This window comes from Neopsephotus bourkii, unplaced genomic scaffold, assembly GCF_033783945.1.
Source record: "Neopsephotus bourkii isolate Nb327-2 ecotype Australia unplaced genomic scaffold, CSIRO-AGI_Nbou_v1 NB_1120, whole genome shotgun sequence".
NCBI classification, from domain to species: Eukaryota; Metazoa; Chordata; class Aves; order Psittaciformes; family Psittacidae; genus Neopsephotus; species Neopsephotus bourkii.
The window spans coordinates 539,729-561,919 of NW_026901606.1; the positions used below are offsets into that span (position 1 = coordinate 539,729).

Consider the following 22,191-nt stretch of genomic DNA (forward strand, 5'->3'; position numbering starts at 1 on the left):
AGTTCCACCTCCACATACCTTGTACTGGCCATGCCAAATGCAAACACTCAGAATGGCTTTATCAGCACTATTCAGCTTTGAGAAACCAGGAGTGGGGCTTCTGAGGAGAATGGAGTATTTTAGGCAGTTTGGTTTCCATTGCATCTACAGAGAATGCCAGTTACAGATCTGGTCCCGAATCCCTCTCTAAAATGTGATTTTTACATGCCTTTGAAAACAGAAGCCTTTATCTCTTAGTGGGAACTGATATTTCTGTGCTCCACTGCTCTAGATGAGACTATTGTGCCTCCTGATGTGCCAAGCTACTTGTCTTCACAAGGGACTCTTTCTGACCGGCAGGAAGCAGTCATCAGAGTCGATAACCAACAGCCCAATGGGCACATCGACAGCAACGGTGAGAACCGCTTCTATTGTTCCTTCTGTAACATCTGAACTTGATGGGAGGAGGTAGAAATCCCAGTACAAAGTACTTCTGTGCTTGTTAGGGGTTATCTGAGAGATCTGCAGAATGTAATTCTCCAGCTACTGCATTTATGCACAACGAGGATGTATCTCTCACTGCACAAAGCTGTGCTCTCCCGCTAATAACAGTGTCCCTACAAGCAGACAGCTTCAGAAACTGCTCGCTCAGGCCCTAAGGACTTACTTTCTTGCTAATTTTGGATTAGCTTTTTGGCACCAGTTACTCCTAGTTAAGCTCTACTAGAAAATACATTAGCATTGCCTGGCCCTGCCTTCAGGCTGAGAAATTAAATGTTGGGGTTTTACAGCAGTTAAAGGCAGCGTGTTGGGAAGGAGCAGCTCAGTGTTCTGAACAAAGATTCTCCTCAGCTCGTACAGCATTAGTTCTGTTAAACATTAGCTTCAAATTCTCTATTATCTCTAGTGCTGTTTTTCGCCCCTTTCACAGCTTTTGCTGTAGAAATAAGACTTAACAGAGTCATTTAACCGAGCAGATGGTCGTGATCTTTAGCCAGATGGTTCGTTTGTTACAGGTATGTGTCAGACCGATGCTGGAAGGTGTCCAGATGTTGAAGCTCCTGCTGTAGGTTGCAGACAGCCAAAGCTGTGCATCGGCTATAATAAAGACACTTGGAAAACCGAAGACATGGCTGATGGAATGCTTGTTCCAGATAAGACAGGTACAAACCCCATTAATCTGGAAAGGTATTTGGTGTTTGTACAGATCAGAAAGCCCTCCAAGTCAGACAGCGTTAAGACAAGAGATTGTTCTCTTCAGAGAAAAAGGCTCAGAATGATTCTCAGGTGTGAGCACAGTAAATTTACTTTCTCCTGCTCTCTTTGATCCCTTGTGGAGCTTGGGTAGCTTGAATTGGAGGTTTGAGGATTGAAAGAGGCAGACTGAAGCTCCCAGTTGCCGCTCCTTGCAGCTGGCTGATCGGTATTTTGAGTTGAGCTATTCCTAAAATGCGAGAGCACTTTCAAGCTGAAGGTGTTAAAATGTTCCATGCTTTCTAAAGGGTCTGTCAGCTCCAGAGCTCAGCTTTGGCTTTTCATTCGCAAAACCTACAGGTTATTTTGGGCACTACACCTGCCTCTGCTCTTTGCCAGTTTCTTGGGTGTTACACTTGCACTGTTCTATTTGCGGCTGTGTTTTCTGTTCTCATGCTGTATTGTAATAACCACAGGGAAACAGCCAGTGAAGCACATTTTCTCTCCAGAAGAAACTGTAAAGTGTAATAATGGAAAGTTGTGGAGTGCACTGAGGAAATTAACTTTCAACAGTTAGAAAGTCCGTCCTGCTTTGAGCTCTGTTCATCTGCTAATGCCACTGACAGCAATAACATGTATCTTAGGATAACTGCATGAGTTGACAGTGATCCCTGTAAAACAGCAGCACAAAACTAAGAAAGGTAACTCTGTGTTTTAAAGCAGGTACAGGGAAGTTCCACTTTCTGTTTCTACCCTGGCTAGAAAGTCTGGAAAAGGAGATAAATACATAAAGGAAATAAAAACATAAACCCAAAACTTTATTTTAAAGTCACAAATTTGTTTTTGGAGTAAAATAAAACCCAACCAACCAAATCTATTAATTGGAACTACCTTTAGTTATAGCTGGAGTTCTGATAGACACAGGTACTTGTAGCCCTGTATAAACCCAAGAAAGGTCTGTATTAGTGAGAGAGATTCCCCCACTGCCTAAACAGAGCTGCCTTTCCTTCCCTTCTGCAAGCTGTGCCTCAGAGCTGACAGCTTCCACCTGCTTCATATGTTTGTTGCTGCTCTCCCTTCCAGGCTATGGGCTGCCCGTTGTGTGCACGGACTGCAGTGGCAGCACAGACAGCACCAATGTCCACATTTACCCCAAGGAGGCCGAGTACTACTCTGAGAGCCTTAAGACTCTGGAGAGCACCTGCCCAAACGCACTGAGCAGCAAGGAACGCAATAGGAAGCGGGGTGCAGGCACCAGCCTTCTTCATCCTCAGCCGTGCAACGGGATTGCCAGTGGCAAGAGGACGGACACAGACGGGACCCTCTACCCCAGCAACCACGATAGAATAAGACCTGTGAGCACCACCAGCCCGCTGCTTGCAGACAAACAGGGTATGTGATCCCTTGGGGGTGGCTCTTTTCCCCCTCACGCAAGGTAATTCCATCTGGGTTTTAGCAGAGCCCTGTTTTCTCCCATCAGCATTTTTCCTGGCTCAAGGGCATAAATCATAGAATGGGTTGGAAAGGACCTTAAGATCATCCAGTTCCAACCCTCCTGCCATGGGCAGGGACACCTCACACTAGACTGTATCACCCACGGCTCTGTCCAGCCTGGCCTTGAACACTGCCAGGGATGGAGCACTTAACCCCTTCTTTGGGAATGACAGTGGCAGGGCTGGTTTATGGGGTGTGCTGGAGCCCGAGCACCAGCTAACCACACTGCTTCCCTGGGTTGTTTCACAGGCTCTTCACAAGCAGCAGCAAAGCCTTCAGAGCTCAACAACCTTAACTTGGTGCGGGCTTCACCAGCAGGAGGGTCACTAAAGCAACTGAACGTGCTTCCGGAGATCCCCCCAACACTACTGGATTTGCAGAGCGAAGCAGGAGTGAACCAGGCCCTCCTGTCCAAGGGCGACGCACCCGAGCCCTGTGATTCCCATCCTGAGCTGAAGCCACCCCATAGAGCGCTGGACTGAGAGACACAGATTAACACACACACTAGTTTATTATTTTTCCCTTTTTTAATATTTCTTTTGCACAGAGTATAGAGGCTACTTACTTCTACCTCAAATCTTGAACTGATGACCTGTCAGAGGCAAACAAACACCTGAGGTATGAGAAACAAGCTTGTATGGGGAACAAACTCCTGTTCGAGCGTCATCTGTTTGTACATAGTTTAAAACTTCCCTGAGAAGTATGAAGTGTTCAAAAGTTGACTTGCATATGAAGCACATAAATGCAAGGGATTATTGTGTAAAGAGAAAAGTATTTGATACAGTTGTACATAAGAGTTTTCATATATAAATATATATATAAATATATATATATCTTTTACAGAGGCTATTTTAATCTTTAGTGCATGGAAAACTGAGTGAAAATTTACCATTTTGGCAATATTGTTTTCAATATCAGGTTGCTGTTAAAACTTTGTGAGAGAAAATAATTCTGGTGCCTTAAATGCATAAGCAGAACTGTTCCAAAGGGATTGCCCTCTTTTCAATGGAAGTTCCTTTAAATCGTGTTATCGATTGGGTTAACTTAGCACAAATTTCCTTCCCCTCTGAAATTTATTGCACTTACATTTAGAATGGAGATTTTCAACTGTTTCAAAGGAAGTTTCTAGGGAAAAAAAACGTGTGGTGAGGAATTACATAGCAACCTGATGTAGTCCTGGTGGTGGAAGAACTTAAATTCCATTTTTGTTTTCCAAACAGCAGAGAAATTAGGTGTTTGAACTGTGACGTTTGAGCAGACCACACAAGAGGCACTAAAGAATCCACCAACAGCACAGAGCCCCAGAACAACCAGGCAAAGGCATTTGTGACTGGAGAGCTCCAGTACAAAAGCAGTACCTCACAGAGTAAATGTGGGGTGGTCACAGGCACTGCACTGCTCAAAGCACCTCGCAGCAGAGGCGTTATCTGCTACTAATACACTGGGCACCTCCAGCCCTAACACAGGCACTTCCCTTTGCAGCTGGACACAGCTTTGCCTCTGGAAGGTGCATGGAATGATGGAGCTTGGCCCTGTTTGGAAGGAAGAGCCTGTGCCAGTAAATGCATTTTCACACCCAAAAGAAATCCATCTGTTCTGGAGGGGGTTTGAAACCATAGAGCTGTTTTGACAACAAAGCTAAACTCACACTCCTGAGCTGACAGCTGTACCCTTAATTCATCTGATACTTCTCTTTCCTGCAACACAGTATTAGATTTTCTCATTGAACACCATTAACCCAGCCTGCAGCCAGACTCTCTATATGAAAATATCCGCTTCAAATGAATTAGGCTGCCTTGTGTAGCAGCCCTGGGCTGCTCAGAAATACACTCATTTAGAAGGGAAACTGTATCGTTATGGTTGAAAGGGCTCTGTTAAATGGCAATGTCCCAAGGATTTTTATGTGGTCTTTTAAGTATGTCTGTGAATAGGGGGGGAAAAGAACTACCCGCATTGGTCACACAGATCTTTGTCACTTCTGACTTCATGATGACGCTTTGTACTTATAGAAAGGTTGCTCTCTGTTGGTACCTGTGGATGGAGGACTCCCAGTTATTTGTAATTTGAGTTCTGCTAACATAAGGTTGCTAACTCTGGTGATGACTACTTTGGGGGAAGGTTTATTGGGGGGGTTGTTACTGTTTTTTCCCTTAGGAGCAACTCGGACACCAGTTCCACTGAAGCCAAGTGGTGGAAATCCACCACTAGTAGTTCGGTGAAGCTCAAAACAAGCATCATAGGTAAGGGCAGACACAGTTCATTTGCTGTTCAGTTCCATCACTTTCAGCTCTGCCTATGGTGGTGGTTTCAGTGTGGACCAGCTGAACCTGACCTTGAGGAAGCAAGGCATAACTCAGCCAGGTACCTGTCTATCAGTTCCTCACTATTGACACGTTTGCACTTTGGGGCAGGTGGCTGATGATGGTGAGTGCCAAGTTCATTCAAAGCGAAGGAAATGGATGTTTGGGAATTACAAACCCAGCATCATTTCCCCTTTACCAGAGGGCAAACTGCTGCGGAGCCCACTTGCAAGGTGCAAACGTTGGGAATGATTGGGAAAGATGGGAATGATTTACTGAGCTCGTTTTGCTGGTGGAAATGTCATCACCATTACGGATACCAAGCATATTTGCCACATTAACATTGGAAAGTAATGTTTCTGAATCAAGTTAACTGCCTAATTTTCTGACTTCCACTAAATATGTGAATTTGCTGCTTCTAAGAGGCAATGTGAAAGAGGAAGTATTACTTTTGTGTACAAAGTTATTTATTTATTAGAAAAATTTGGTACAATGTTGTACATTGACAAACATGTAAGATATTGAAGTGTCTAACAAATGGCATTGAAGTGTCTTTAATAAAGGTTCATTTATAATATTACAGCTGTTTGGTTGAGAGTGAGCATTTGGGTTGAAAATTCAATAAAAGTCTAATCTGTTCCTATACTCTTTTCTGTCTTTCTCTGACTAAAACACCTGAAATCAGACTCAAGACTACCGTGAGATACTGTAGATCAGCACAAGATGCTGGCAGCCTGAACCCGTGGATGGGGTGGAATCTGGGGCTGGACTGAAAGATACAATAAAGACTTCATAAGAAATACAGGTCTAATATATCAGCTTGCTTAAGTATCTGGCAAGGTCTCTAATCTTGGCACTGAGACGACCAGATGGGCTGCGTGCATTAAAGATGGAAGAGAAACAGGGCTGGGATAGCACCGGCTGTGGCTGCAGTTGTGAGCACCTCTAGTTTGCCCTAAGTCAAACCTAAACCTCACCCTGCATGGAAATTCCAGAGGTAGCTTTAGAGATAAGCTGGAATTCTTTTATGTTGTTTATGTAGGGCTTTTTAAATTAAAAACCAGTATTTCCTGCTCCAAATTGTAATTTTGGGTATAAAGCAGATTTCCCTGTGAGGGTGCTGAGGCCCTGGCACAGGGTGCCCAGAGAAGCTGGGGCTGCCCCATCTCTGGCCTGTGTTTAAGAAGCAGCCTGGTTGAGTGTGAGGTGTCTTTTCTCGTGTCAGGGGGTTGGAACTGGATGAGCTTTAAGGTCCCTTCAACCCAAACCAGTCCGGGATTTTCCTAGACTACTCTGATATCCTTTAACACATGTATGAGGTTAGAGGGAGCCTTCAAGAGGCCAGTGCCTGGGCTGAGATTCACATTCTGTTGTTCTGCACTGTCCCTGTAACTGCCTCAAATTAATTTGTCAAGTTTTGGTAAATCTGAAGTAAAACATTTCATATAAAACAATTCCAAAACACTGCTAAGACTTCAGGCAGACAGGAAGCACAGAATCACAGACTGGTTTGGTTGGAAAGGACCTTAAGATCATCCAGTTCCAACCCCCTGCCATGGGCAGGGACACCTCACACTAGACTGTGTTGCCCAAGGCTCTGTCTGGCCTGGCCTTGAACACTGGCAGGGGTGGAGCATTTAGCACTTCTTTGGGCAACCTGTGGCCAGTGCCTCACCACCCTCACAGTAAAGAACTTCTTTATATCTAACCTGAACTTCCCCTGCATCAGTTTAAACCCATCACCCCTTGTCCTATCGCTACAGTCCCTGACAAAACACCTCCAGGTCTTTTCTCCCACAAACTAAAAGTGTCATTCCCAGCAGGATTAGACAGCTCGGTCTGTGTGGAACACTTGCTTGGTGCTGTTCCTGGGAGTCCTTGTCCTCCCTGCTGCAGTCTGGGGTGCGCAGTCCATCCATGGGCACACGCTTGGGTTCATCTCCCCATGAAGTTTGGCTAGTTGTTCATCTGGGATTTGGTTTTGAATTAAAGCAGTGATGACAAAAAGTGATAATGCAAACACTGAGTGAAACCAACAAGAACAGCACTTGGACCCGATCACTTACAGGGCACAGTTATTTTCAGCTCAAGTAATTAAATGCACCAAGTGCAGTGCTAACCCACTCACCATGTTTAAAGAGCTTTAATAGAAAATATGTCAGCTTTTACAACAGAGAAATAAATAGCCACCCCTTCCCCAAAGCCCCCAAAATCGGTTCGGCGATTTTATATATGTATGTATATAAAACTTCACAGAAGACATAACCTTACCAGTGGCAGGCAGCAGAAACTGAGCAGAATTAACCAGTCAATATGGGCCTTGGCTGAAACACCCCATTTTAATAGAAAATTAAGAAGTACACCCTTTGTTCTTATGTTTTACTGGTTTGCTGTGCTGGGTTCAGCAGTAGCAGTCATTTTTCTCCTTCTTAGCAGCTGGTGCAGTGCTGTAGTTTTGACTTTTGGCCTGGGAACAGGGCTGATAACACCGATGTTTTTAGTTGCTGCTCAGTAATGTTTACCCTGACCAAGGACTTTCTGAGTCTCAGGCTCTGCCAGGGAGGAGGGGAAGCCAGGAGGAAGCAGAGACAGGACACCTGACCCAAACTAACCAAAGAGGTATTCCATACCACAGCACGTCATGCCTGGGATGTAGAACTGGGGGGAGTTACCCAGAAGGGCTGGTTCACTGCTCGGTTGGGCTGGGTATCAGTCAGCAGGTGGCAAGCGGTTGTATTCTCTCCCCTTGTTATTTCCCTTGTCATTACTGGTGGTAGCAGCAGTGGTCTGTGTTATACCTCAGTTACTGAACTGTTCTTATCTCAACCCATGGGAGTTACCCCCTCCCCATCCCTCCGGGAGTGGGAGGAAAGGGAAGGGGGGAGTGAGCGAGCAGCCGTGTGGTTCTGAGTTATGGCTGGGCTTAAACCACAACATTTGCCAATTGTTTTCTCAGTTTTGGCCACAAAAAAATGGCTTATCACTATGTCATGGGAGGACAGTGTTAATAAACCACCCAGCCTTAGTAAGCCTGGTCACTGAGCCTGAGCAGCAGCCAGTGCCTGTGCAGGAACTCGGTGCCCTTTGGTCATGCACTAACCTGGTTTGGTATTTGTTCTCTCTCGCTACCTCTGTACATCTTCCTGCTGATGAGAATAGCCTCCCAGTTACAGCATGGCACCAACGGTATGAGTTCAGGTAACACAAGAGCATTGGGATGACATGGAAGCTGCATTCATTGCCACTCTGAGGCTGGTGCTGCACAAGCCCGATCACGGTCGCACTGCACCATGTCCCAGCACGCAGCTCCCCCCAGCATCCCAATTCCCAGGAGCCCCTCGGCTGAGCCACAGCTGCTGGACCCAGTCCCTCGGATCCCATTGCACTGGTGCAGCATGAGGAGGGTTTTCAGTGCTGGCCAAAGGTGCTCTCTTCAATATAGACAGACTTCCTGTGTCAAGCGTTAACGTATACGGTAGTACCGATGATATTTTGGTGGATGAGTAACAAACATGGATTCAAACAACAAACAGCCAGAAAAACAGGAATATCGAGTGTTCTGTATTTATGCTCTACTAATGCTTGCTCTTTCCAGTGACGTTCACTCTCAACCCTTACTTCTCTTGCAAAGAAAGTTCATTTAATCATACCCACTGCAGAAGCCTAGCTGCTGGTGTAAACCTGGCGCTCCCACCCCAACCCTGGTGATAACTTTGATACCTTTCAAGAAGGCTTTTCTCTGAGCTCATCCCTGCACCATTTTGGCTGTTACAGCATCCATTTCCTAACACGAGAGCAGCAGCAGAGGTTTTGCCTCCCAGCGTCCCCCTGAGAGCCCTCAGCATCTATCCGTACACCAGCAGGAGAACCTGTGTGTTCTCCCAGCCCAACCTTCCTGGGCTCCCTCCTGAGCTGCTTTTCCAGCCTTCTGCTCCTCAGCTACTGTGGGAGGAAGAAGGCCGAGCTGCACGTCTCTGCACAAGCAGAGCTGTAAAATAATACAAGCCCATGCTTTTACTGGAGAAACGTGAGTCCAGTTAATGAAGCTGCACTGGCTCCCACACAGGAATGCTTGCTGAGCACCTGTAGGTATCAATAGGAATATAAACTTCCACAAAACACAGCTCAAATCAGAAACAAATGGATTATTGTCTTTTACAAAGAGCTCTCCCAACCTGGAGTGCTCGCAGAGCTGTAACTCTATCACAGCCCCTTCCCCACCACCAAACCCCTCCCCGCGTTACGAGGCAGGTGCCACTGAATGATGAAAACTCGCTTTATTTCAGCCTCCATGCTCACAAACCCCCTTCCCTGCAGGAGCTATCACAGCGCTGCTCTCAGCCCCTCTAACTGGCTGTTGATACCCCCCCAAACACCACTATTTTGGCAGGACTCTCGCAGTGACCTCACTCGCTTTCCATGCAGGAAAATTCCCCATTTGGGAAGTTGGATTACTGAAGGATTTACTCTTCTGTAGCAGCGAAAGCGGCTCAACAGCTGCTGCAGCGCGGGTAAGGGGCTGCGGGAGGAAAGCTGCATCCATGGGTGGACTCCTCCTCAGCATCCTCTCCAGCAGGACGTGCCTGTGTCAGAGCAGCAGCTGCCGAGTCTTCTCGTATGTCCCCAGGAAGATGAAGCCTCCCAGGCTGATCCCTGCCATCCGTGGGACAACACCTGCAAACAAGCTGAAGGCAAAGCAAAGGCTGTCTGAGCGGATGAGGGGAGAGGGAATGCTGCCTGGATGCTGCGGGGGCTTCAGGAGACAAAGCAACACAAACTCTCTCTTGCTGTTGTCTTCAGTCCCACCCCATGCTCACTGGAGGAACCTGTCTGGACTTCCCTAACAGAGCACTGTGGTTTTTAACCCCACTCCTCAGGTGCTGGAGGCTGTGGGCCATGCATGGAAAGAGCAGCTCAGGCACATCCCCACGCAGGGCTGCAGGCATCCCACCTTCCACTGCCCTCATCCAGCCTTGTCGGAAGGACCCCCTCTCCCTACCAGGAGCTCCCCATGACACAGGCAGCCCTGTGCACCGCAGCAGCTCATTCCCATCACACACAACAGGGACCAGCAGGAATGGCTGCAAGCATTCAGCCATCACAAGTTTTAGGTACCTGATCCTAATAGTTCTTGGAAGTTAACAGGAAGCCCTGGCAAACCCAATTGGCTCAACACATCTAAGCTCGTAGCTGATTTAACAACTTCAGGATAGGCCAGTGTATCCTCCCAGAAGATTACAGGCTTCCCTTTTTGCAAGCAAGGATTAAACATTAGGCTTGAATACATCTGGCATCCCCTCGCTGATCTACGCCTGTGCAGCAGGAGCCCTTCACAGCCCAATGTGGCTGAGCTCCCAGGACGCTGTCCTCGGTATGGTCCCTGCTGGGAGCATGTCCACCACGGGACAAGGTGCAATTCCCAGTGACATGGAGATGGAGGTACTCCCAGGGAGCAATTTGCTTCCCCACACCACACTGGCCCTGCCGCACTGGGGAATCCAAATCCATTGGCTGGGTTTTCCTATAATGAGCTTTGCTCAGCAGCCTGGAGCACAGAGGCACACGGAAACATTTTATGGTTTTACTAGACAGCAATTGGGTCTATTACCATAATGACAGCTTTAAAACAAGGTAATTTGTACAAGGCATGTACGGACAGAGAGCTGATAGGGTAAATCCTACGGTGCGGCGTTGCTCTCGGAACACTCACCATCCTTCTGCTGAATCCAGCAGCCCTCATTACAGGAGGGGCAGACATTCATCTACAGAACAGCCCACTCGAGACACAGCTATTACACAAACAGGGGCAGATAACTGAGTTACCCAGAAGCTGCATCCCTGGCAACCTCTATTACTAACCATCACTTCCAAGAATCCCAGCCCTGCTCCCCCCCAGTTTCCCTTTCCCACCTCCACCTGCGGCCTCTCCAATCAACGCTTTCCTTTCTGCAGGAGGGTAGCACTGAATAGCTCCAGGGCTGTCCTGAATCCAGAGATAGCTGCAGGCCTGATCCAAAGTGGTCCCCACCTGCCCTCATCAGCAGGTGAGGTAAGCAGAGATCATTTCTGCTGGCCCCATCAGATGCTGCTCTGGTGGACACAGGTCTGTCTACAGGTATCTGCTGTTTGCACAGACTGCCCCTAGCACCCTGCCACTCTTCTCTCCCTGCCTGGATTTTCCCTTCCGCTTCAACCATGTGCATGCCTTCCAGGGTTCCCAGCCCAACAGTCCCAGTGGCCAAAGGCAATGGGTTTGGGTGACAAGTCAGCAATCAAAAGCAAATTCTTTCTCAATAGAAACAAACCAGGATTCCTGAAGTTATCCCTTGGGACAGACACTGCAGGGCCTGGACACAGCATGTCCCATGCTGGAAAAGGTGCTGTGTGCTCGGGCACAAAACCTCTGTATGACACTCCAAACCAACGGCCATGCTGAGAAACACCAAGTACAGCCCTGCACTGAGCTCACTCCCTCATACAGCCCATGTTTCACAGAGCAGCAAGCCCCGGGCGCAGGAGCTGCTTTCACCACTCACATTGGGTCTGGAAAGCAGTGTGGTTCACACCAGCCATTGCTTGCCTGCTCCAACCGGGAAGCTCATCTGAGGAACGGGACACCTTGTGTAGATCACCAACTACACACAAGCTGGGATGAGCCACTCAAATAACCCCTGTCTTTCTCATGGAGCTTCATCAACAGGTTCCAAACACCACCACCTCCTCCTTACATGAAGAGTGATGGGACAAGATGTAAACCTGCTCTCATGCCAACAGCTCATCCACACGGTTGGCAAGAGCAAAGAGGCGCATGGATTCGCTCACCTCACCCCTATGCCACCTCCTGCCACAGGTCTGGCTCTCCCTGCACAGAAAGGGATGTGCAAATACTTGGCATGAAGCAGAGGGATTTACTAGGTGCAAGACCAGGAAGCTGAGGCCTGTGCTCTGGTTTTAATAAGGTGGCAATAAGCAACACGTCTTTCTGCCCTCAGAATTCCTCCTCTTCAACTACGAGATTTATTAAAAGGAGCCATAAATCATTTCGTGCAACTGGCCAAAAAAGCCTGACATTTTTATTGGTTTTGATTAATAGATTCATAATTGGCAGCAGGCATGACAGCCTCTGCGTTTATTTTTCCCAAGACTTTCTTCCTTTTCCTTGCAGCTGACACAGCTTGGCCTCCTCTCCATGTTACTTCTTCTCCAGACTAGCTTATTGTTTTGATTTCAATTGAATTGTGTTCCCTTTGGTCTGACTCCACGGGTGCCATCTTTAGACAGAGCTTAAATTTGGGTTGTTTAGAAAAGGACACTGCTGAAACACCCTGAAAAGAACACAAACACACATACTCATTTTTCCCTTGGGGAAAAGGGGAAGGTTTCTCCAGCCAAATCCATGCCTCCTCACACCCTTCTGCCATTAGCAGAAGATGTGGCCTCACTTCTTCCTATGTTCAAAACATGCCCTGGAGTCCATCAAGCCAGGCAGGACCCAAAACTCATCCACTGCCACATCACCTCTTCACCTCAAAGAGCAAACCTGAGTGCTGCTGGGTGCACAGCTGGGCGCCTCCCTGCAAGCCGTGTTCAGGAACTTCCTGCAATTTGTTTTATTTCCCACATGTGTAGAAAGAGAACTGGACTTTTATGAGGTGGTCGAGGGGAGATCACATGTGAAGAGAAACCTGTCCCCCGCCAGGCTGCGATGTGCACGCTGCTGCGAGCGGCAGCTTACACATGTTAAAGCAGCAACTGAAAACATCGGCCACATCAAGTGGATTAACAACCCATGAGAAATCACAGCAAAGGGCCCCAAGGAAAGCTTCCAATAACCTCAGTTTCAAAGGGACATGGGGGGTTGCCCCTACCCATGGCAGGGGGTTGGAACTGGATGATCTTTAAGGTCACTTCCATCCCAAACCATTTTATGTTTCTATGGCTCCACACTGGCATTGCCTGCTCCCACCACGCTTCCAGTAAGAACAGCAAATACAAAGCAACAGAGGAGACCTTGCTGGTGTTTGCAATCAGTAGGAAATAGTCAGAAGGAGGAAAAGACTGTCCACAAGGGACACGTGGCTCCAGCACTGGCCTTCCCTGACATCTCACACCCTGCAAGATGAAACTGTGGTACTCACTGCCACAAGATACACATGCCTGAAGTTTAACTGGTTACAAACCACAGCTACACACATTCATGGAGAAAAGTCCATCACAGGCTGTTAAACACAAAGCCACACTTGCCTTCAAAGCCTGGAGCTAAGCTTGGAGACTGTACCATGGATATAGGCCCTCTTTCCCTGCTATTCCATGGACATTGCTCCCAGCCAGTGCTAAGGTGAGGACACAAGACCTCCCTGGAGGGACTTGTTCTTAGTTACCCCACAGCAGCTCTCTGTCCATGCAATTGGAAGTCTATTCTGTATTAGAGCGACAGTCTTGTTTGGAAACATCCTGAATGATCAAGCAGTCTTTTTTCCAGCCGGATTTGCCTATCCCACATTGCCCTTTTAGTCCTCATCACACTTGTAGTAAGTGTGGGTAAAGTCCTTCCCAAATCTTCGTTTGCAAAGCCAAGCCATCAATCAATCATTTCAATATAAGCAGACCATCCCACCTGCTGACACACACAGATACACCACCTGAGATGCAGCATGTCCTTACCCCGACAAACCTTGTGTCCTCCAGATGCTACCAAGTGCAGCCAGAACATTCCCACTAGCATTGCTGGAACCAGCCTGCACCACAGAAAGAGACAGATTGGAAACTGTTGGCAGAGAGGTTGAGTTATTTACTGAGGTCCCCGTCCATGGTTAGTGCCACATTACAGGAACTAGAGACATCCTAATGACCAGGCACAGTCTCCAGGAACGAGGTAAAGGGCAGAAAGGGAAACAGAGGCATGGAAGAACCAAATGATCATGCCAAGGTCACAGAGCTGATCAGATCAGAACCAGCTATTCAGTCCCTTCTGCACTACACTCAACTCTATCTATGTCCAGCAACTGACACTGGAGTAAGGCATTAACAAAAACACACTCAAACCATCAAGAAGTAACTTTGCTGGTCACTGCAAGAGGACAGCATCCTTGAGATTGACTTAAAAAAGAAAACCCAACACAACATGGGTAGTGTATTGCATGTAAAAATAGCCTTGAGTGCATAACAGAGGACAAACAGCAGTATTACAGACAATTAAATTACAGGTGTGATCTAGTTAGTGTGAGATGACTAATACAAAGATGCTGTTTGGGGCTCAGAACACCCTAAAGCATCATTATTCTCTTACCAACGCTGACCTGGTTGCTCACGATAGCAGCAGACATAAATGAAACCCAGTTCTTACAGTTTCATCACCCATACTGTCCAAAGGCAAAGAAGCTGCAGAAGGTACAACACCCAGCAATGAGATACACCACTGCAACATGACAAGTGCAGATGCATGTGACTCTTACTAAACTTACTGATCATGTAAGCAATCCTCCTGCCCTGGTTGGCAGATGGAAGCCATCATGATCTCTATGGCTTCAAATTTTAGGATAGAAAGTCCAGTGCCAAGCCCTCCTTGCACTCTAAAGCCCAACAACTATCAAACCAACAGAGGAATAAATCCCTGAGGGGCAGTTCAGCTTTGGGTGTCTGACTCTGCAAGGATTTTCTCCTAAAGACAATGCATGAGGCTCTGAAGTGCACAAGCACAAGCCCTTCTCAGACAAGGAAAGGACCAGAAGAGCAATTTCAGGAAAGAAACAACCATTTCATCAGTTCTGTATGCAGTACCTGTTCACATCTAATCCTCCCTTTGAGGACAGAAATCAGTAATAGATGCTGGATTTCATTCTGTAATGACCATAGAGAAACTACCCAAGCCATTCACCTGCATGTCCGCTGGCCGCCTCCATTCTTACCTTTGCCAACATAATTCTGGTCTTCGCTACATCGAGAGGTGTGGTGACTGCAGCTGCAAATCCACCTGAGCAAATGAAAACACCAAACACAAGTGAGACATTGTTGGGTGAACAGGAATGCCACACTGCCTATAATTCCCATGGCTATGGTCAACACTGCTGCTCCGTTATTAATGCCTGCAGAATGTTTCCTCACGTCACAGTCCAGGTATGTTTGTTGAAGGTCTGTACACAGAGTGTTTTATTCTTGTGTGTTGACTTAAGGAAACAGCTCTATACTGGTTAACTGTAAATCCAAATATCCCCATTGAGATTACTGTCCTTTTGTTTTGGACTCTGTACAAATACGAATATATGAAGGCCCTAAGGATAATGGATTCCACTTTCAACATCTACAGACAAGTTTGAAAGGAAGAACCTGCTTACTCATTTGTAGAGCTAGGAAAATAAGGTCGTCACACTGTGTTCTGCCTTGAGAATTAAAGTCTGACCATTCAAATGCCAGATAGAAAGAGAGGAAAGATGCTCTGCATCTGAACACACATGATTCAAAGCTATTCACAACATACAGATGGACTGGATCTGGACTTCACCTGTTAGACCTGGGACTCTGTTTCAAGGATAAAAGATAAGCCAATGCTCTTGATGGAGCTCATCTCCAACAAATGAAACCAGCTCCATTTTGGATAACAACAATGTGAAGATGCTCAAGGGTCTTTGGAAATGGGCAGAAGCCTGCTGCCACAGTGCTGTTTTCCCTCTCACAGGCATTTTTATCCTCTAATTACTCCCAGACTTCACCCTTGGAGCTCATTACTCTCACTTGGAGCAGCCAGCTCAGCTGTGGCTTTCTTCCTGAAAGCCAGAAATCTTCAGCTTATCCATCTGCATGGCTCAGCCACAAACCTGTGTCTGTTTCCCTGTGTCAACCCTGTACCTACAGCCTGGCCTCTTGTGCTATATCTAGGGACCAGCTTTGCTGCTTTTTCTCCCAGGTTCTTATTCCTTTTGCCTTATTTCCCTATCCAGAAATTAACTCTAATCTCTCTCTCCCTCCTCTGTTCACAATATTTCAAGTAATTCATGATAAGGAAGAGCCAAAGTGAAGGAAACATTTCAAATGCAGGAGCAGCCCAGCAGCAAGTGAAGAAAGGGGGGAAGAGATGAGAAACTTGTTCTGAAATCTGTTTTTCTTCTTCCTCCTGTTCTTTTCTCTGGAGCTTGCATGAATCCTCTATCTGCTTCAGCAGGGAACAAAGTGACTCCAAAGACTGAAGCCTACACAGTACCCAGGGAATAAGCTAAAAATAATCTATTTTCTGTTCCAAGCTTTATGGAATGTAGAAAAATTGATCTCTTTTTTTTCTTGGAATGGGAGAAAGGAAAAGCATTTCTTTTAAAATCTGTAATGAAAAAAGTCCATCTTCCCTTCTGGCATCTGTTCTTACCTGTATCTCCCTCTCTCAGCACCCTTTGCTTTAACAAACTAAACCCTGCCTTATGTCAGACAGGAGGCTGGGCCAGCTGGCACCCTGCACTGACTTCTTACAGTTCATTAAGGAATGGCTCACAACAGTTGAGAAGATGCAGTAAGGTACATGTGCAGTCCCCTGGATCTCAAACAGGGACAGCAGGCAAGCAGAGCTAGCCAACAGCCCCAAAAGCCTGCTTTAGGAGCAGCTCCTGCTCACATCAGGTCAGCCCATCCGGTTCACTCCACCGGAAGCTTTCAAGAACTGACACCTCACTAAGAAGCCGGAAAAATGGGATGTATTCGAGAAGCCAAAGCAGAAACTATGAGCAAACTAAACTAAATTCCAGCCTGTTCCTGGACCTTCTTTAAGGTCAAAAATCTTTTTACTGTGAGCCAGTTTTTGAGTAAGTGACCCAAAGGCTTTGAGAGAATGGGCTGGATAGAAACTGTGGTACTCATGTATTTTTAGAACAGTAAAAATAATCTCCATGGAAAAGAGTGGCTTTCTAAGCCTGGATGCAGAAGCCCTTCCTTTGCCCACAGACCCAGATAAAATGAAACAGTGAACCACATGGTTGTCAGGTCTCTATCAAGCAAATAAATCTCAACACGTCACTCAGCTACAGAGGTGACAATCACACTTCAGTCAGACTAACATTTCTCATATCAGATCCCAGTAATCTTTTCCATGCATTCATTCCTAACAGTTTCTTATTGGCAGAAGCTTCAATCTTGGCTGATGGAGTGATTAGAACAAACACAATTTATCCTGAGATGATATTCTTATCTGAAAGGTTTAATCAAGACTGATCAGTTTGCATTTTTCCTCAGCTAACATCTGGATCTGTCAGACTCCTGTTACTGACATTTCATTTTCCATCACTGGGAAGGATTTGGTACAAAATTACCAATTGATTTAGAATGACAACAGCAACAATAAAGTACTTCATAAGCACATAACCAACAGCAGGATAGTGGCTAAATTACAAATAAGTTTGTATATGCTTGACAAAACCACAAGATTAAAACTAGCTTTTTGTTGGGAATGGCATTTTACTGAAGGCAGTGAGCCTGACAGAAAGAATTAGCTCCAGCCTTAACCCTAGAAGTCCAATGTAATTTTAGAGTGACCTCTTCAATGTTAGTACACAGGTATACAAGAACAGGCTCTAGCGCTAGTGAAGTACTGCTCAGTCCCCATCTACTCTACAGTAAAAGAATGTAAACCATGACTCTTTTGCAATCATCAGGTTAATACGACAGATACAAACTAGTCCAGCCAGAGCCTACTCATTCAAAATAGGAGGGGTGTACACTGCACTAATGCACAGTCAGGACCAACATCTTTAAAATACACCTTTAGTCTATACCTGCTGCCACTGAATTCTCCAAGAGCTGCCATGTAAGGCTGGAATCTGCTCAACTAATCAGCCACCAGAAAAAACCACTATCAAAGGTATCAGGTATCAAACAAGAAAGGCCCAGACACATCCAGCCTTACACTCCTCATCATTCCAGCTTCTCTACAGAGCTGACAGAGGAAACAGCATCTGTGCAGGCAGTCTGCATCCAGACACAGTCAGCAGTTCACTCCTGGAGAAGGCTCCTTTCTCCCTTGCCCTAGCAGGATCTCGTGATGACTTGGGCTCAGCAAGTAGGCATAAAGATGGATTTACACATGGGAGAAGGCCCTTGCCTTGTTAACACTTCCAGCAGAGTGACAAACTGCTTTACTGAGAAAATAAAACTTCACATAGTAGTGGAAAATTCATCACCTGTCTCCCAAGAAGTACAATGGACACTGTGTGTATTCACATATCAGCTGAGCAGCTAAACTTTACCAAGCTCAGGGTGTTAAACAGAAAATCTCTCTGCTACTCACACTTCCCCAGTGAGCAGCTCTTGACAGATGTGCTAGTGACAGACATCTGCAGAGAATGATTTACCTGTATTCCCAATAAGAAGTCTCAATATTCCCCTAGGTTCAAGCTAGCATTTCCCACCTTTTTAGCTGTCATATGCAAATAAAACTTGAGACGCATCAGAACAGAGTGAAATACTTCACCTGAGAACAATACATAACCCTAGGTCCTCGCAGTAAGGTGGCTGCCTGCAGAATCTGCTGCTGCTACAGGAGAGTGTTTCACAGGTTCCTTGACACACTCCTCAAGTAAGACCCTATGAAGGGAGAAAGTTCTTCTTCAGCCACTATATAATCTTCTTGTACCATTACAGCTTTCCCTCAGCCCTCCTAAAGGGTCCAGGGAACCCTTCTGGCCATCACAGAGGCTTCTCCTGATTCTGCGTTTCTGTTTTCTGGCCACATCCCTGGCACTCTCTTCTGTAACACCAGCCCAGCTTGGCAAGCCAGGCTTGTTTTAAGACATAGACACTTGTGCTTGATTAATGTCCTTGATGAATTAGCTCACCTTAGGAAAAGAAAATCCAGGTTAAGCTGTATTATTGCCTGTCTTCATTGCTATTTTCTGAACCCATGTCTGAAGATTATCCAGCACTGATTCAGGACTGAATCCCAAATCTAGGTTGAAAAACTAAGTCACACTCTCAGTTCCAACACTAAACCTCACAGCAGCCTCTTACACTGACTGATTTACAAGTCCACAAATGGTATTTTTCAGAACTCTTCACTCAGTCGGTTCACATTTAAACCTTTATTTTACTGATAGTATGTTATTTTTTATTAAGAGGAAGTTTATTCTGCCCTTTCTCACTGTGGGAACAACACCTGCCAACAGAAGAGCAAAGTGACCCTAGAACCTCTTTGGATTTCAACAGAAATGCTAACAGGGAAAGCACTGCTCCTCCAGTGATTTAACCAATTCAGGGTTAGAGACATGGTCCAAGCAGACACTATGGGGAAATCTTGAGAAACAGTCAAACATTCATGCAGAGCTATAGAGCTAAAGAGGCTTTTAGACACAGTGTGTAATCTTGTCAAAGCCGATTAGGTCAGAACAAAAGTGATGGGAAGTCTTCCCTCTTAATGTGCAAAAAGCTTTCGTTACTGCTCTATTATTCACTAGATTTGCTCCTCCATCCTTGGTGACTTTGTCACCACAGAACATTAATTATTAATGTTAAGCCACACTGTTTCGTACAGTAGGGAGAAAGAAGGTGTCTTTAACAGAGGCAATTTTCAATGTCATTAAATGGACACTCAGGTTCTTTGACAAGTTGGAGATCACTTCATTAGTATGAGGCAGTACTTTCCTTTCCAAACAGCAAATACCCGACAGCAGAATTCCATTGCCACCAGCCCACTTCCATGGAGGACCTAAAACCTATCCAGAAAGCTGTTCTGGGATGGCCTGTGCTGTATTATGTGGGGCTGGAGTGCAGTAGTCCAGCCCAGCAGCATAAGCTTAGAGAAGACTAGAGCATGGAATGCAACCACAATCATGCCTGGCCTGCCCACAGCATGGGGAATGCTTCCTTCCTTTGATTGCAGCCTGCTAAAGCCTGTGCCCAAATGTGGGCTGATGTCCAAACACGAGGCAAGGTTTGGTTCAAATGCAACCTCAGGCTTAAAGTCTACCCTTGGGTTCCTCTCCACCAGCTGTTCAGGCATCAGCTTCTCTAACTCCCCAACTGATGCAAACATCTCCTCTAGTTAAGACACCAGAGATGAACACAGAGTTGGACACAGCCTCCAGGGATTAAATTATTAACAGATGAGACAGAGAGAATTCAAAATCTCATATTTATGCTCATGCCTATTAGGTTTCTATAAAAAACCCCATGGATCACACACAGATCTTACACATGTGTGCTCAACAAGGAAGAGTCGGGCCTCTCACAGCACTTTGGCTCAAATCACTGCCATTTCACAGGCACTGGGGATGGAATCCAACATATTGTTGTTCTTTGTTCTGTCTTTGCCAAATAATCAATGATGATTTAGCTAGGAACCAACCAGCGCACATAGACACACACATATACGCGTGTGCCATAAAGGGAAGCCAAACAGGACTTTTCTTTCAGGTTATTTCAGCTCATTACTCTGCCCCTCAAGACCGCTAACATATTTTTAGAAAGCACTGAATTGAAGCAAAGAGCATAGGAGAAAAGCAATTCTGGGTGATTTCACTATCCCACAACTACCATGCTGGCATTTGACAGCATCTCTTCATTTAAAAACTGGGGTTTGGATAATCTTCTCCTTCTAAGGTTTAGAACATGATGATTTTAAATCATTCAGATGCACACATCAATCTTATTTTATTCACAGGGTACTGGTGAGGTTTTGAGGTGGGAAGAAAGAGATAAACAGTTTGGTCTAGTTTTTCTTCCCTCATTTGAAGCTCTGTGTAGGTAGTTGGTTTTTAACCATGGAATCCATTCTTCAGAAAGCAGGAAATTATTCTTCCACTGCCTCGACTCAGCAAGAAGGCTAAATATATGCGGTGAAATTGAATGGATGTAGTACCAGATTACATCAATACAGGGCCTGTCTGTTACATGCCTGCAGAGAGAGGCAATGGAGATGGAAGGGGAAGGTTCTGATCCATGAAGAGTTGAATCTCACAAGTTTTGAAGCAGATCCTCAAAAGAACACATGAGAAAAGAAGTTTAAAATACTGTGAAGAGAGAAGAATGGGGAAACAAAGAACAGAGAAGGAAAACCAAGCTGGAGGAAGTGAAGCTGGAAGGACAACCCAGAGAATATTTATCATCAGTTACATGACCTACAAAATAGCACTCCGGCTCTACAAAGATATGTGCCTGAGGAGCAGAGCCTATAAAGACACCCAGGCTAAACTGTCTCATCTACCACCACCATGGACCTGGAAGTATCTGTGCTGCTCCAGGAGGACCCAGTGTCTCCTCCAGCACAAAGCATCAGGTTTCCCCAGCATCTGCCAAAGGACACCAAAGTGTTTATGCACGACCATGCCTCTGGAAGCTCCTTCTTGGAATATTTCTGCTAGAAAGTGAGCAGACACTACTGAACATCCACCAAACAGCAGCAAGTCCAAGCATAACCAGTCAGAATCAGACACACAGAAAAGGAAGTGGGGGCACTAGGCTAGATTTACTATTGAGGCACCAAATTGGACTTCAGGAAATTACTCTGCAAGGCCTTGGGTAAATCAGATAACCTTTCAAGCTCTCTGAACACGCCTGAACACAGTTATTGTATCAATTTGACTGTAAAGAAATCAACAGAACTAAATTAATGATCCCCATCACACCTGCAGACACACAGACTGCATTCTAAAGCATTTTTAGTCTGATAGCTTGTTTAGTTTCAAACCAAAAATGAGCGACCTGCTTCAATCTCTCTGATTCCATCTGCACTGATCTGAAGTCAGTGTAAAACCCAACAGTAGACCAGATTTTATGCAGAATAAAACTCCTTTCCCATCACATAAATATAAAAAATACAGCTGGACAAGACCACAAGAGATTACCTAAAATACCCCCTTTGTCCCATAATGGAATCAATTCTACTTACACCATTCCAACACAGCTCATGTGTAGATCTATTAAACCATGTGCAGCTACAGCCATGCTTTCTTCTCTCAGTCATGCAGTTACAGCACCCATCAAAAGGAAGTCTCTGCACGAATCCTGGTGCTATTAATACTGCAATTCCCCTAACAGAATTTGTTAAAAAAACCCTTACATACAATGTAATAGCTCTAATTTTACAAGTTATCAAAGAACAAGCTTTGCTTTTGATAGTCTCTATTTCCAGAAATGCTATAATTCCTCTTTAAACAGGATTTATTTTTTTTTCCACAGACTCTGTTACTGCTTTGGAATCTCAAAATGTATTTTAGCTCCTTGGGGAAAAGCTTGGGCTATCCATCTCTTTACT

The 22,191-nt window shown here is 45.7% G+C and overlaps 2 protein-coding genes across 7 annotated transcripts in view; one reads left to right on the forward strand and one right to left on the reverse strand.

The window, feature by feature from the left end:
• LRIG1 (leucine rich repeats and immunoglobulin like domains 1) overlaps positions 1-5,612 on the forward strand; it is a 90,724-nt gene extending 85,112 nt beyond the window's left edge. For 2 of the 4 annotated variants that reach the window (XM_061362305.1, XM_061362307.1), the window contains exons 16-19: positions 272-394; positions 996-1,142; positions 2,257-2,565; positions 2,917-5,612. In XM_061362305.1, coding sequence (XP_061218289.1) covers positions 272-394; positions 996-1,142; positions 2,257-2,565; positions 2,917-3,149 — 812 coding nt within the window. In that variant the 3' untranslated portion in view covers positions 3,150-5,612. The remainder of the gene's footprint in view (positions 1-271; positions 395-995; positions 1,143-2,256; positions 2,566-2,916) is intronic. The other 2 variants (XR_009726810.1, XM_061362306.1) reach the window with 2 other exon arrangements.
• A 3,617-nt stretch (positions 5,613-9,229) lies between these two features.
• Positions 9,230-22,191, reverse strand: part of SLC25A26 (solute carrier family 25 member 26) — an 83,415-nt gene continuing 70,453 nt past the window's right edge. For all 3 annotated transcript variants that reach the window (XM_061362320.1, XM_061362319.1, XM_061362318.1), the window contains 3 exons: positions 14,876-14,940; positions 13,632-13,705; positions 9,230-9,652 (listed from right to left, as the gene is read on the reverse strand). In XM_061362320.1, coding sequence (XP_061218304.1) covers positions 9,556-9,652; positions 13,632-13,705; positions 14,876-14,940 — 236 coding nt within the window. In that variant the 3' untranslated portion in view covers positions 9,230-9,555. The remainder of the gene's footprint in view (positions 9,653-13,631; positions 13,706-14,875; positions 14,941-22,191) is intronic.